The sequence below is a fragment of the Juglans microcarpa x Juglans regia genome, chromosome 2S (assembly GCF_004785595.1).
Source record: "Juglans microcarpa x Juglans regia isolate MS1-56 chromosome 2S, Jm3101_v1.0, whole genome shotgun sequence".
Classification (NCBI taxonomy): Eukaryota; Viridiplantae; Streptophyta; class Magnoliopsida; order Fagales; family Juglandaceae; genus Juglans; species Juglans microcarpa x Juglans regia.
The window spans coordinates 10,809,229-10,824,543 of NC_054597.1; the positions used below are offsets into that span (position 1 = coordinate 10,809,229).

General features: G+C 37.3%; 2 protein-coding genes, 1 long non-coding RNA gene and 1 other non-coding gene across 5 annotated transcripts; 2 read left to right on the forward strand and 2 right to left on the reverse strand.

Moving 5' to 3' along the window:
- Positions 1-1,036: 1,036 nt before the first annotated feature.
- LOC121253029 (probable pectate lyase 8) lies at positions 1,037-6,110 on the forward strand. 2 transcript variants are annotated; one of them, XM_041152921.1, is made up of 7 exons: positions 1,037-1,282; positions 1,516-1,575; positions 2,334-2,399; positions 4,501-5,143; positions 5,267-5,370; positions 5,504-5,642; positions 5,809-6,110. In XM_041152921.1, exons 1-7 carry the CDS (start codon positions 1,170-1,172, stop codon positions 6,025-6,027), a joined length of 1,344 nt encoding a protein of 447 aa, XP_041008855.1. In that variant the 5' UTR covers positions 1,037-1,169; the 3' UTR covers positions 6,028-6,110. The 2 variants fall into 2 exon arrangements, with proteins under 2 accessions (XP_041008855.1, XP_041008856.1); XM_041152922.1 differs by lacking the exon at positions 1,037-1,282 and adding an exon at positions 1,357-1,424.
- A 2,701-nt stretch (positions 6,111-8,811) lies between these two features.
- LOC121253031 lies at positions 8,812-10,005 on the reverse strand. The gene is made up of 2 exons (XR_005938324.1): positions 9,415-10,005; positions 8,812-9,232 (listed from the first exon to the last, which is right to left on the reverse strand). It is a non-coding gene; the product is annotated as an uncharacterized LOC121253031 (long non-coding RNA).
- A 1-nt stretch (position 10,006) lies between these two features.
- On the reverse strand, positions 10,007-14,996 carry LOC121253349 (the record flags this gene model as incomplete). Its single annotated transcript, XM_041153375.1, has 6 exons — positions 14,781-14,996; positions 14,099-14,168; positions 12,433-14,019; positions 11,066-11,211; positions 10,907-10,960; positions 10,007-10,048 (listed from the first exon to the last, which is right to left on the reverse strand). Coding segments are annotated over exons 1-6 (2,115 nt in total), but the record flags the coding sequence as incomplete, so codon positions are not given.
- LOC121253766 lies at positions 14,492-14,598 on the forward strand. The gene has a single exon (XR_005938485.1). It is a non-coding gene; the product is annotated as a small nucleolar RNA R71 (small nucleolar RNA).
- Positions 14,997-15,315: the final 319 nt, after the last annotated feature.

The window sequence follows — 15,315 nt, forward strand, 5'->3', positions numbered from 1 at the left end:
TTTAGAGAAGTGTTAGATTCACAAACGGATTTTATAAAAGTAAACTTAAAAACTAATATAACATGACGTGGTAGATCAAATTTACTTTACAATAAAAGGTAGTTTATAATTTGACACATCACATTAAACTATTTTAGTTTGCGAGTTTATTTTTATAAGATTCATTTATGAATGAAGTATTTCTCTCACCTTTATTAATATTGGTCTTCTATTTTGTGTCTGCAAAAGATCTTAACCAATCCCCACTCTATTTTTCCTTTCATATATCCTTACCTATTCTTTTGCTACATTGAGGTGATTTTCTTTGGACATATTGCTAGCTTATTTGGTAATATTCTTTGGCTACATCCTTACCTATTCTATAACTCATAAATAAAAAAAAGAATGTGAAGGTTTTTTCTAGGTAGAAAAACTAAAATCTAAAAAAAAAAAAAAAAAAAAAAAAGTCAGAAAGAATATATTGAAAAATAAATTAATTAATTAAGAGAAGTAGCGGGTTACAACCGGGAAATTTCCAAAGTCTAAAGAACATAAACCGGAAGAACCGGCGACATAGTGTGGAATGTGGACAGCGAACTTGTAAATACGGACTTACCGACTACCGTACCGTACTCCATATTATGACACCTGTTAATCCGTCAGAGTGTAAACAAATTAAAAAGAGTTCGTACAGTTGTTACCGGGAATTTAGTACGCACGTCGTCCATGTGGACACGTGTCATCTTAAATCTCATAACTACGGTAGAATTAAAAAATCCGACGTGGCAGAGTTGGTCGCCGGGAAGAAGAGGGAGAGATAGAGAGGTGCAGAGGAAATGTCAGAGCCCACAGGTAGGTGTGGGTCCGGCACGTGAGTGACCGACGGAATTGCCACGTGTGAGCGGTGGAGATACCGATACAGACCAATCGGTTAGTGGCAGTTAGCGTGGTGAACAGGTGGTTTATTAACTTAACCATGGTTAATTTGAGACTGAAGCATTTTTCTCTCTTTTCTTTTCGCTATAAAAAGAAGGGCACCTCCTCGGCTCCTCTGACTACTACTCCCTCCGTTTCTTTTTTCCTTCTTCATTTTTCAGAGCGAGAAGTCGAGAGGAACATTGCATTTACCATTGGTCTATCAGAGAGAGAGAGAGAGAGAGGGAGAGAGAGAAAGAGAGAAGAGAGCAACAATGGTGGTGTCTTTGAGATGGTTCTCCGTAGGTTCATTGCTGGTTCTAACGCTGCTTTTTATAAGCGTGAAGGCCTCCGAAGAGAAGGATCGTGATCAGCTAGTACAGTCAAGGTTTGTTCGCTCGAAAATGTCGTTTTTTTCATTCCCTTCTTTCAATATGTTTGCCTGCTTTCTCAAAATTCCTGATCATGCTTTATCACAATCACAAACTTTTGCCGAGAATGCGTTTTAAAGCTCGCAGCAATGGAGCACTATACGCCTTCGCGTTTACCAATTTAGATCCCTGTTTTATGTTTTAAAAAGGTACCGTTTCTGACGGGAAGGTTTGATCTTCGTTTTGGCAGTGACAGGCTTGCAGAGACACAGGAGTTGAAGAGCTCCAACAATGCGCCAATGGCGAACAGGTCAGTAGCAGAGTAGCTAGCTATCTAGCACTCGGTCGGTGCTGAGAAGTCAGCTTTAGTTTTAGATCTTCAGCTGCACTTTTACCACTGAATGATCCTGTTACAGTTAGATATATCCGAATAATCAGGACCGTTCCAGATTGGATCTGAAAAAAATGAAAAAATCAGAGCCGTTCTAACGTTCTATATATAAGTTTTTATATATCTGTACGTTGCGTTAAACCTGTCTCACCTCTTTCTCAAATCACGTGAAAGTTTTTATATACTGGCGTCCCCCGAGGTTTTTTTTTCTTCTTACCGTACGAAAACACCCCTCGCACATCCCATCTATTCCGCTTTGGTCATAGAAATTGTTGTGTTTTTTGAGGTTATTTCCGAGTATTGAAGAATTTGTTGTTCAATGTTCGTAGTGTCAGATTTAATGCACACGAGTTTCGGATGTAAGTTTAATTGGAATATTGATTTTATTTATTGTGATAATTTCCTTTGTTAAGAATTTTAAAACTATAATGATAATATCTCATGAACCATTATATATTAATGGGTAGGATTAAAAAAAGATTAATCTATCGTTAATTGGACTGCATGACTATATATGTACGTACGATATCAATTAACCCTTAAAACGATCTGATCATGACACGTGTCGAGTCAAACTCAGTTCTAGATCATGATAAGAAAAACGTTGCCGTCACATTAATCTCTGATCAATGTCTAACGTTGGAGATGTTACGCTCCTATGTTTTTTTTTTTGGCAGGTCGGAGGATGGTTGGAATGAGCACGCTGTGCATGATCCAGAGGAGGTAGCTTCTATGGTTGAACTGTATGTCTCGATCCCTCTCTCTCTTTTTTCTCTCTGTCGTCGTTCCTGATCTCATGATCAATATGGATTTTTTTTTCTTCATTTCATTTCCAGTTGTTTTCCTCCCTGGAGTCGCATTGAAGATGGCTCACGAGATCTTCACTTTAGAATAATTAATGACAAGAATTTCTTTTTTATTTCCTCTTTTAAAAAAGAAAACGCACATGGTTCTGGATATAATATTCAGTTCTCCTTACTCAACTCCTCATGAGACCACATGTAGTATTTAAGGATTGTCCTTTTCACCGCTCCCATGTGGGTCGATTAATCCTTCACGGTCAAACGTGTCTCCATACGGTAGGAGGAAAAAGCCGCATGCCTATATATATATATATATATATATATATATATTAATCCTTGTGTTTTTAGTCCAATGCATGACTGATCATCATCATAGATTCATACGCCAATAAGCATTTTAAGAGATCTGGGAGATCACCTACCTTAATTACTAGTATAAATTATATATATGATATGGATATTCCTTTTAGCTATGGTTATTTTACTTACCTGTATGGAATTAAGTCGAACTTTACGTTTCTGAGGAATCAACCTCCTGCATGTTATCTGCAGCTGCAAGTCTGATCTTCTGATCTGCTCAAAGAGAAAAAGAAAAAAAAGAAGCCTGATCTTCTCTCTAATAATATCTTTATGCCAGCTTTTTACCCACATGCCCATGTCTAGAGATCCGCCCGTCACGTTCATTATCTACATACAATTTGTCTTTTTCTCTTCCTCTAACCCAAGTGTATATATTTCTTTAATTAGTACCTTACCTTTTATATATATATACCTACTGGTCCCTTCAATTGCTTTTCTAAAAGCCATTGCTTGACGGTATGTGAAAACTCCATCCCTTATCTATATATACGTACGTTTATATATATTTCTAGCGAGAGTAACATCAATTAATATGCCTACTTATATATATATATATATATATAACATATGACATATGGTGACAAAATAAAATAGTTCATGCATGCTGTCTCCTCCTTTCATTATTGGATTGTGGGAGATCTTGCATGGATTTTTGTTACTGCGGTCTTTTCGTGCCAGATCTTCTAAATGCCCCCAACCAACCGCAATCTTATTGCTTGGTAAAAAAACGTCGGTTTACTGATTTACTCAATGAAATCATGTACTCATATGTTCCAAAATGCTTGGTTTCTAAAAGTGGGAATCCAATGCTTTATCATGTAATCATGAATTCTACGCTTTGAACTCTATCATTCATTTAGCTCGAGTACTTTGTCTTACCTAGGAGTGAATTAGCTAGCATTACAGAAAACCACCGTCGTGTCTGCTTCTACGCCTCAATAATTTCTCATTCGAGAATCGCCATCACATTGCTCATTATTTCATGTAGTGGGTTTTGTCTGGATTCCAAATTGATGGGGTAGGCTACTGAAAATTTTGTCCCTTTTTCCAGCCTGTAAGAGGCATAAGATCAGGCTCATGACCAGGAATCACATATCGTGTCTCAATTTTACTCTTTCGGGTAAATGACACAGATCTTTAATTTCAAACAAGCCAAAACGCTTTGAGGCAGACCTGATCTTGATCCAGCGGCTGCAGCTAGCAAGTGACAGATCATAGAACTATATATATGTGTGAATGTGTGTGTTAATCAATGAGATCCGCATGACCTTATTAAATGAGCCATTTTCATTAAAGTCATTCCCACCGACACATTGAGTACTAGACAAGTATTAGTTCGAACTTGCATTTATTTCCCGTAGCGAAGCGCATATATAAGTCAAATAAAATAACATAAAATAAAGAACCTAATCTGTCCGTAGAACCGTAACCATCAATCCGTAACACATGATCCAACATTATTATCACATGATGAAGGCCTAGTACTTAAAAAAGTGGGACGATATAATTGCAACAATATTAATGTTGTCTCACATGATTTATGAAATTCTCGCCTTCACATGCTTATAATTCGGTGATGATATTTACTAGACGAAATTTATTTCTGAATTAATAGAATAATTAATATGTATACGTGATAGCAATTAACATCAATATTATTATGTGTTTCAAACGTTCTCAGGAGCATTCGTAATAGCACAGAAAGGAGGAACTTGGGATATTTTTCGTGTGGAACTGGGAACCCAATTGATGACTGTTGGCGCTGTGATAGACGGTGGTACCTCCGCCGAAAGCGCCTTGCGAATTGTGCGATTGGATTTGGACGCAATGCCGTTGGCGGACGCGATGGCAAATACTATGTTGTTAGTGATCCCAGCGATAATGACCCCGTTAATCCCAGACCGGGCACGCTCCGCCACGCAGTCATTCAGGACAGGCCATTGTGGATTGTGTTCAAGAGGGACATGGTGATCAGACTTAAGCAGGAGCTGATCATGAATAGCTTCAAGACCATTGATGGTCGTGGTGCCAATGTCCACATTGCTTATGGGGCTTGCATCACTATCCAATTCATAACCAATGTCATTATCCACGGCCTACATATCCACGATTGCAAGCCGACTGGCAATGCCATGGTTCGGAGCTCGCCAAGCCATTTTGGGTGGAGAACAATGGCTGATGGGGATGCCGTTTCCATCTTTGGTTCAAGCCACATTTGGGTTGACCACAATTCACTCTCCAATTGTGCTGATGGCCTTGTTGATGCTATTATGGGCTCCACTGCCATCACCATTTCTAACAACTACTTCACCCACCACAATGAGGTCATATATGTTACTCCCATTTCGTCATTTTTTTTTTTACTTTGAATGAATTTAGATAATTAGTAGATGGGAGGCTAATTTCTTTCATTTTTTTTTTTTTTTAAAAACGTTGATAAAAATCAGGTTATGCTATTGGGTCACAGTGACACTTACACAAGAGACAAGCAGATGCAAGTGACCATTGCCTACAACCATTTTGGTGAGGGTCTAATCCAGAGAATGCCAAGGTAACATGCTCAAAATTAAAATTGCTTTCTCAATATATACCACCTTCTGGCCGCTACGTACTTTCTAGTTCACATTATATAATGTGCGCCTCGATCTAACCATTTTTTTCGGTGGTCAATTAAAATCTTGCAGGTGCAGGCATGGATATTTCCATGTGGTGAACAATGACTACACACACTGGGAAATGTATGCCATTGGTGGGAGTGCTGAGCCTACCATTAACAGCCAGGGCAATAGATATCTTGCACCTGTGAACCCTTTTGCCAAGGAGGTACCTATAGAACACACCAAAAAAAAAAAAAAAAAAAAAAAAAAAAAAAAAAAAAAAAAAAAAAAAAAAAAAGAAGCCCAATATTTTTTAGACTAATGATGAATGATGATGATGATCAAATTCTTGATCACAATATTGATTGAATTAATACTGATGATCTGTGCAGGTGACAAAGAGGGTTACATTTGATGGTGCATGGAAGCACTGGAATTGGAGATCAGAAGGTGACCTTCTGCTGAATGGAGCCTACTTCACACCATCAGGAGCTGGAGCAGCAGCCAGCTATGCAAGAGCCTCAAGTTTAGGGGCAAAGTCCTCTTCCATGGTTGGTGCCATTACCTCGGCTGCTGGTGTCCTTAGTTGCCGCAGGGGATCCCAGTGTTAATAATTCCCAATCCCACCGACCGACAAATAGATAATGGGCCGGTGGAAATTAAACACAGATAAGGGAAAAAAAAAAAAAAGAAAAAAAAAAAAAACAAGAGAAAGAGGGAAGGAAAAAAAGAGGAAAGGAAAATTTACCCATTTTTCTTCCTTTGTTATTGTTATAGAACTATTAAGTGAGCTTGCAGCTATTTTGCACACGTGTCGCTTCTTTGTATTTTGTCCCAGTCAGTCAAATATTTGAAAGGTGTAAATTTTTCATATATAACAAATTGCTGTCAAATTTTCTTCAAAACATGCCCCATTTTGCGAGCTGTGCTCTGACAATATAAAAGCTCGGAGGTCTATTAATATTACAGAGCCGCTTCCCAACGGTCCGGTTGTTTTTGTGTAAAAAACAACCCTCCAATCAAGTAATAACACGTAAGAAAAAAACACACAAAAAGTAATACAGTAGACCACAGAAAATTAAGATAGTTCCTTTATTATTTGCACCGTTCAAAAGCATTCGGGTTGCTCGCTGCTTCGCTGGTCTGTGCACCTCCCTCATTCCTACGTCGATCAGTTTTTAATTTCGACTTCTAAGTGTAGAAATTATCAAAGTAATATAAGGATAAATCCTAAGATCGAATTCATAGAGACAATAAAAATTTAGCAAACATTTCATTTTCGCAAGATCACATTTTATCGTTTGTAGTGACACGAGAGTTTAAAATGATAAGAAATGAGTAAACTAAATGAGCTAGCTATGAATAAAAATAATAATAAGAAAAGAAAAATAAATTTTAGAAATTAACCGCTAGCAATATTAACACCTAAATGGGGCTATTTACTAAAGGAGCGTGGAATGAATTATGAGAGAAATTGTCGGGAAGCTCAAGCATAAGTAAAGCTGAAAATAAAAGTGAATCTATTTTTCTAAAATTGCTAAGAATCAAGAGATTTAAAGAAAATGTGCGGGAGTTGACTTAAACTTGTAAGAAGCAATTAAACAAACACTTGGGATGCAATTTTCGCCCACTAATTTGGTGATGGATTTACTTCTCTTTTAATTTTCTCTCAGCCATTTTTTCATTCCTAGAAAATCATGGTCGGATGATATAACAATGAACCACCATTTTTATTCTAACAAAACTACTTGACAAATTATATGACAATCATAGAAAAGTGAAAGAAAAACATCAAAGTCATGTTACTTGTTCAAGTATCAATTGTGCATTTACGTCTACAATTGATCTAAACCAAGAACAAAGAACTCTAATCTTTTCTAGATGCACATTGAAATATAATCCATCAAGTTAATCATCAAAAGCACTAAATATTGAAGAGAATCCAACCCCAAATAGTCATGAGTTACTCATTGAATCCCAAGCTAAAAATCTAGCCCATCATCTCCAGATTAACAAAATGCTCAAGAAGATTAAAATCCAACATCACTAATTACTGCACTAAACAAAAATCGCAAAATGAAAATATTGTAATCTCCAAATGTGCTGAAAACCCAAAAGCTGAAGAAGAAGAACTAGCAGAAGGAAATAAAACCGAAAGAAAAATAATCTCAGAGTAAAAAATGCTGAAAAAAATAACAGACGAAAACGAAAACGAAAACGAAAACTCAAAACGGAGGAGACAGCGCATGAAAAAAATTCTTTTCTTTTTATACTCTGCGTTTTGACTCTCAGCCCGTGCGTTTCGCCCCTAAGCTTTGCGTCCCCAGCCGCATTTTACATTCCACTTCAGCCCAGTTCTGCGTTTCGCGTCTCGATTTCCTGCGTTTTGAGCGTGCGTGAGTCAGCCCAAGATCGCGTTCCAGCTCCCAGCGTTTCACGTCTGCAGTGCATGCGTTTTGCTCCAGCCTGCTGTGAGTTGCTCGATCCACTTCGTGCGTTTCTGTCCGCGTGAGTGCGTCCCTGCTACTGTGCGTTTTGCTCAGCACCAAATTCTCTCCAGCCCTGCACCGTATGCGAGTTGCTCGCAGTGAGGCCACAATCGTGCATTTTGAGCCAGGTCCTGCAGTGCGTTTCATCTTCAGCCCAGCACCTCGCGTGAGTGGATTTGCTGTGAGGCCACACTGTGAAGCCATGATCGTGCCTCCCCTGCCCTCTTTCATTTCTTTTCTTTATTTTGTTTCCAATCCCTAGCTGCTGTGCATTTCTTTTGTTGCTGCCATGCTAGTTGGGTACTTCCAATATTACCCATATAATTTTAATATCTTTCTCACAATGCCCTGCAACATAAGTAAATTATCAGAATAAAATTTGGATATTAATCAGAATTTAACATTGAGTCAAGTATTAAAATTTACTATATAATTAAGTGCTTACTTCATTTTTTTTGTTAAACAAATCATTCATTTAGCAACTTAGTTATGTAATTTTTAACACTTTATCACACCCCCCAACTAGTTTTTTTGCTAGTCTCTAGCAAATAATGCGATAAAAATATTGTAAGATCCAAGAGTGAACTACTAAACTCAAAAATCTCTACAAAAGATCAAGCATATTGAAATCTTGGGCATAAGAATGTAGTCAAGTCAGGTTTTGGCTCAACATCAAAAGCTTATAAAATTCTCAAGAGCTCAAATAAGGGAAATGTACTTAAACTGAAGATCTTTGAATGCACCAAGTGTGTGACATATTTCCATTTGTTAGTTTCAAGATTTCTCACAATAGTTTCACCCTAACAACTTTTTCAAGAAAAACCAAAAGGTCTTCACTCCAATTCAAAACCATTACATTAGCGGCTTTCACGCTATCACACTTTGAAAGACCCATTTTTTTTTTATAGATCCCGGTGATAGGCAGCCTTTTCCAATGTACTAGCACCATCTTTTTTTTCTTTTTCTTTTCTTTTTTTTTTTTATCACACTTTTCCTAAGCTATTAAGATATGGTTCATTGTAGTTCTTGCTAGTTGCTTAGAAGAAACCACTGATTGTCATCAAACAAACCACAAAAAGTATCTGCTTGTGTCAATTAAGGTCATCAATCAATAGCTTTGAAGTAACTTTCCCAAGTTTGAGTTGCTAAGACTTATCATAAGGTCAAGTGTCAAACTTAAAACTAACCAATGGGAATTAGTGTAGCCCAAAACTGCAACTATCTGATCTTAAGTAGAGAAGTGTGAAAATAGTAGCTTGGTAGCAACAAAAATTCAGACCCCACAATTATTAATCCTGAGAGACTAATGGTAGAAGGCTCTCCTTACCTCCCAACTAAAAATGGGCAGTGTCCTCAATGCAAATCATGAATAAAACAAGGGATGAAAGAAAATAGGGTCGAAGGAAAATACCTGAGATGGCTGAAAGGATTGTGAACGTAAAAATGAAATTATAAAAGAATAAACAGTGCTGAACCTGAAAAGATATAATGGTAGAAGGCTCTCCTTACCCCCCAACTAAAAATGGGCAGTGTCCTCAATGCAAATCATGAATAAAACAAGGGATGAAAGAAAATAGGGTCGAAGGAAAATACCTGAGATGGCTGAAAGGATTGTGAACGTAAAAATGAAATCATAAAAGAATAAACAGTGCTGAACCTGAAAAGATATACTAAAGAAAAAGAAAAAGAAAAAGAAAGAAAGAAAAAAAAACATAGAACTGAAACAAATAAAAGCAGAAAAATAAAAGGAAAAGAAGAGAAAAAAAAAATCAAAACAAAAAAAAATGAGCTAAGGACCATGAGAATAATTGGGATCTTCCAAAGGAATGGAAGTATCCTCATGTGAAAGTTTTGTCAAAAAATGTTTAAGTCGTTGGCCATTAACTTTGAAAGTGTTTCCATTTTGAGGATTAGTAATCTCAACAGCTCCATATGGAAACACAGCCTTAACTACATAAGGCCCACTCCACCTCGATCTGAATTTGCCTGGAAATAGATGGAGGCAGGAATTGTAAAGTAAGACTTGCTCATTGGGCTCAAAATTCTTTTTTTGGATGTGCTTGTCATGTAATACCTTCATGCGTTCCTTTGACAATTTAGAATTGTCATATGCATCTCGCCTAAGCTCATCCAATTCTGAAATCTGAAATTTTCTCACAGAACCAGCATGGTCAATAGAAAAATTAAATTGTTTAACAGCCCAATATGCCTTATGTTCAAGCTCAACGGGAAGATGACATGTCTTTCCATATACCAAGTGATAAGGAGACATGTTAAGAGAGGTTTTAAAGGCTATCCTATAAGCCCAAAGTGCATCAGTAAGCCTTAAAGACCAATCTTTTCTGTTGGGGTTGACTGTTTTTTCTAAGATGTGCTTAAGTTCCCTATTAGCTAATTCAACTTGCCCATTCGTTTGCGGGTGATATGGAGTGGAAATTTTATGGTGTATACCATATTTTTTCATGAGGGCAGCAAATGGTTTGTTGCAAAAATGAGTTTCATTATCACTAATGATAGCTCTAGGCATGCCAAATCTAGCAAAAATGCTTTCTTTCAAAAACTTAAGCACAATCTTATGGTCATTTGTTTTACATGGAATGGCTTCAACCCATTTAGAAACATAATCAACAGCCACGAGAATATACAAATAACCAAAAGAAGATGGAAATGGCACCATAAAATCAATCCCCCAACAATCAAAAATCTCAATGACTAAAATGGGTTGTAAAGGCATCATGTTTCTCTTAGCGATCGTGCCTAGTTTTTGACATGGCTCACAAGTTTTGCAAAAATCATACGCATCCTTAAACATACGCGGCCAATAAAACTCACTTTGTAAAATTTTTGCAACGGTTTTATTTGCAGAAAAGTGCCCCCCACAAGCCTCATTATGACAAAAAGAAAGAACAACTTGTATCTCATGATCAGGCACACATTTCCTTATGATTTGGTCAGAACAATATTTAAACAAGTAAGGATCATCATAGAAGAATGACTTTACCTCATGCTTGAATTTTCGTATGTCTTGAGCACTCCAATGGGGTGGAGTTTGTCCTGTTACCAAAAAATTAACTATGTCAGCAAACCAAAGCAAATTTTCAACTGACATTAATTGTTCATCAAGAAAAGAGTCAAGAATAGGGATAGTGTGATCCTTTTCAGCAAATGTAAGCCGAGACAAGTGGTCGGCAACTACGTTTTCAGCACCCTTCTTGTCTTTGATGATAAGGTCGAATTCTTGGAGAAGAAGAATCCATCGGATTAAACGTGGTTTAGCATCCTTCTTCGACAATAAGTACTTTAACGCTGCATGGTCAGTAAAAACAACCACAGGAGAACCAAGAATATAAGTTTGAAACTTGTCTAATGCAAAAACTACAGCAAGCAATTCCTTTTCTGTCGTAGAATAATTTCTTTGGGCTCCATTTAAAGTTCTACTTACATAAGAAATGACATGCGGGAACTTATTTTTACGCTGTCCAAGAACAGCTCCTATGGCTACATCACTAGCATCACACATTATCTCAAAAGGAATAGACCAAACAGGGGGCTGCATGATAGGGGCTGTGGTGAGCAAAATTTTCAGCTTATCAAAAGCATTTTGACAAGAAGAGTTCCATTCAAAAGCAACATTATGCATAAGTAACTCACACAAGGGCTTAGAGATAGAACTAAAATTTTGAATGAATCGCCTATAAAACCCAGCATGCCCAAGAAATGATCTGATTTCTTTCACTGTTTTGGATATAGGAAGCTTGGAAATAAGTTCAATCTTAGTTTTATCAACCTCAATACCTCTTGATGAGACTATGTGACCAAGAACTATGCCTTGTTGAATCATGAAATGACACTTTTCCCAATTGAGAAGCAAATGCTTCTCTTCACACCTAGCTAAAACAGCTTGTAAGTTAGTCAAACATGTATCAAAAGAACTGCCAAACACTGAAAAATCATCTATGAATATTTCCAAACAGTTTTCAATCATGTCGTTGAAAATACTAAGCATACATCTTTGGAAAGTAGCTGGTGCATTACATAGTCCAAAAGGCATTCTTCTAAATGCAAAAGTGCCAAACGGGCAAGTAAAAGTTGTTTTCTCTTGATCTTCGGGTGCTATTTCTATTTGGTAAAAACCAGAATATCCATCAAGAAAGCAATAGAAATCATGACCCGCAACTTTTTCTAGCACTTGATCGAGAAATGGCAAAGGGAAATGATCTTTCCTAGTGGCGGCATTCAACTTCCTATAATCTATACACATTCGCCAACCAGTAGAAATCCTAGTAGGAATCAGTTCATCTTTCTCATTTTTCACAATGGTAAGCTCAGATTTTTTTAGAATTACATGAATGAGACTTACCCACTTGCTGTCCGCAATAGGGTATATGATTCCCACGTCAAGTAATTTCAAAATCTCTGTTTTTACCACCTTTTTCATGGTAGGATTTAATCTCCTTTGCATCTCCCTAGAGACTTTAGCATTTTCTTCTAAATAAATCCTATGAGTGCACACAAGAAGATTTATACCTTTTATATCTGCGATTTTCCACCCAATGGCACCTTTGTGTTGCTTTAAGACTTCCATCAATTTCCCTTCTTGATCATGAGAGAGTTGGGCTGAAATCACCACTGGGAAGGTGCTGTCCGGTCCCAGAAATGCATATTTCAAGTCACTTGGCAATGGCTTCAGCTCTAGTGTTGGGATTTCATTTGCTGAAGGCTTCAAACTTACTGTCAACGGTGGGAGTTGCTCAATCTTTGGCCTCCATTTAGTCTCCAATTTATTTTCTGCATTAAAAACATGAGAAACATCAATGGGGGTGTCATCAGTGAGGAGTTCACAAAAATTTTCTAACTCAAACAGCAGGTTAGTGGGCTGGTATGCCAAATAAGTCTCCTCCTCAAGGATGCTTTCCAACAAATTCACTTCTTGTACATCTTCCAAGTCTTGAGGTTGCCTACAAATATTGAAAATGTTTAGTTCAAGGGTCATGTTCCCAAAACTCAGCTTTAAAACACCACTCCTACAATTTATTAATGCATTTGAAGTAGCAAGAAAAGGTCTTCCAAGAATCACAGGTGCTTGAAAAGAAGATTTTGGTGTCAAGTGAACATCCAACACAACAAAATCAACGGGATAAAAGAATTTATCCACTTGAACCAAGACATCCTCAACAACTCCTCTTGGCATTTTAATAGACCTGTCCGCTAGTTGTAAAATGATAGGAGTTGGTTTTAATTCCCCCAAACCAAGTTGCTCATAAACATTATAAGGCAGTAAATTCACACTTGAACCTAGATCTAACAATGCTTGACCAATTTTTGAACTTCCTATAACACAAGCAATTGTTGGTGAACCGGGATCTTTATATTTTGGTGGGGTACTGCTCTGAATTATGGCACTGACCTGCTCAGTAAGAAAAGCTTTTTTTTGCACATTTAATTTTCTTTTAACCGTACACAAATCTTTTAGAAACTTAGCATATGCAGGAATTTGTTGAATAGCATCCAACAAAGGGATATTAATCCTAACATGCTTGAATATTTCTAAAATTTCAGATTGGTGTTTGTCTTTGTGCAGAGGAACCAATCTTTGAGGAAAAGGAGTAGGTACAGGACATGAGATCTTTTCAGTTTCAGTTTCATTTTGTTCAAACTCACCATTTTCAGCCTCATTTTGTACAGGTTTAGAGACCTTACCAGCCTTGTCTGAACCTTGAGCCGGAATGTTCACCACCCTACCATTTCTCAAAGTGGTGACCGCCTTCACTTGCCTCACATTTGAACTCTCAACTGCTCCTTGTGGTGGCTGACTTTGTGGATTGGGTTGAGGTTGTGCAGGAAGTTTTCCTTTCTCTTGAGAGCTCCATGCCGTAGTCATCTTTGTAAGTGTGCTCCGAATGTCATTTATCGCTTGAGAGTTTGGATTGTTGATTGTTGCTTGACCTTGCATAAACTGCTGCAAGGTGTTTGACAATTGCTGTACTGTCTCTTCAAATCCCTTCTTTTGCATTGGAGGTGCTTGAATTGCGAGTTGAGAGGGTCCCGGAGCCAAGGCTGCTGGAGCTACTTGCTGGTCATTCCTCCACCCAAAATTTGGGTGGTTTCTCCATCCTGGATTATAAGAATTAGAATAAGGACCAGAATATGATTTTTGTATCATATTTACAACATTAGATTGGTCTAACAATACCTCTTTGAATGCGGGATCGTGGGACACTCATTAGTTGAATGCCCATGATCCTCACATATGCTACACTTCTCTGAATTTTTATGGACAACATGCACTTCATTTACCTTTTTCAATTCCATAGCTTCCATCTTTATAGACAACAAAGTTAATTTAGCACGCAAATCATTATCTTCTTTTAAAGTATATTTTCCATGACCAGACTCAACTTGCCTAGACCTATCATGCACATCAGTTGTGTCCCAAGATTGAGCATTTTCAGCAAGGTAATCAAAATATTCGAATGCTTCCTCAGGCTCTTTTTCAAAAAATTCTCCATTACACATAGTTTGTACAAATTGGCGCATTTTAGGTATCAAATTTTCATAAAAAAAACTTATCAAACGCCAATTTTCATAACCATGATGAGGACAAGCATTTAAAAGATTTTTGAATCTTTCCCAACTTTGATAAAAAGTTTCAGAATCTTTTTGGGTAAAGTTCATGATTTGTCTTTTAAGTGCATTCGTCCTATGTATTGGAAAGAATTTCTTCAAAAATTCAGTTTGCATTTCTTGTCATGTGCCTATGGTTCTAGGACTCAATGAATTTAGCCACGTTTTAGCCTTATCTTTCAAAGAAAATGGAAACAACTTTAGTCTAATAACCTCCTCAGTGCAGTCCGGTCCATGAATGTAGAACAAACCTCTTCAAACTCTTTGATATGAAGGTAAGGATTCTCGGAATCCATGCCATGAAAATGTGGAATTAATGGAATCATTCCAGGTTTGAAATTAAAGGCATTTGCATTCAAAGGTTGGATTATACATGAAGGTGTGCTAGTTCTAACAGGTTGTAAATAATCTCTACGTGTCCTATTCTGATTCACTACTTCCCGATCATGATTCTCATTTTCAGCCATGGTACTATTAATGTCAGAAGATGACTCAAGAGAAAGTGATGCTGAGGTAAAAGATGCTTGTGATTCTGTCCTAACCAACCGAGAAGTTTGGTCCCTAGTCCAACCAGTCATACAAACAAGAACAAAAAATAAAAGAGTATGCAAAATAAACACAAAAAAAATAAAGTAAAATAAAATAAAGAAAAACGTCACCCAAGCTGTGAAGAGGTTCATAGCACTACAAACGTCTTCTCAACAATATGAGAATGCTCTGATAAACACCAGTTGTCCCCGGCAACGGCGCCAAAAACTTGATCAGCTTTTAATTTCGACTTCCAAG

Excerpts from the sequence above, each read along its gene's own strand:
- LOC121253029 (XM_041152921.1), top strand. The coding sequence starts at position 1,170 with ATGGTGGTGTCTTTGAGATGGTTCTCCGTAGGTTCATTGCTGGTTCTA. Across the intron at positions 5,144-5,266 it reads ACTTCACCCACCACAATGAG|GTTATGCTATTGGGTCACAG; the intron begins GTCATATATGTT and ends GATAAAAATCAG. Across the intron at positions 5,643-5,808 it reads TGAACCCTTTTGCCAAGGAG|GTGACAAAGAGGGTTACATT; the intron begins GTACCTATAGAA and ends TGATCTGTGCAG.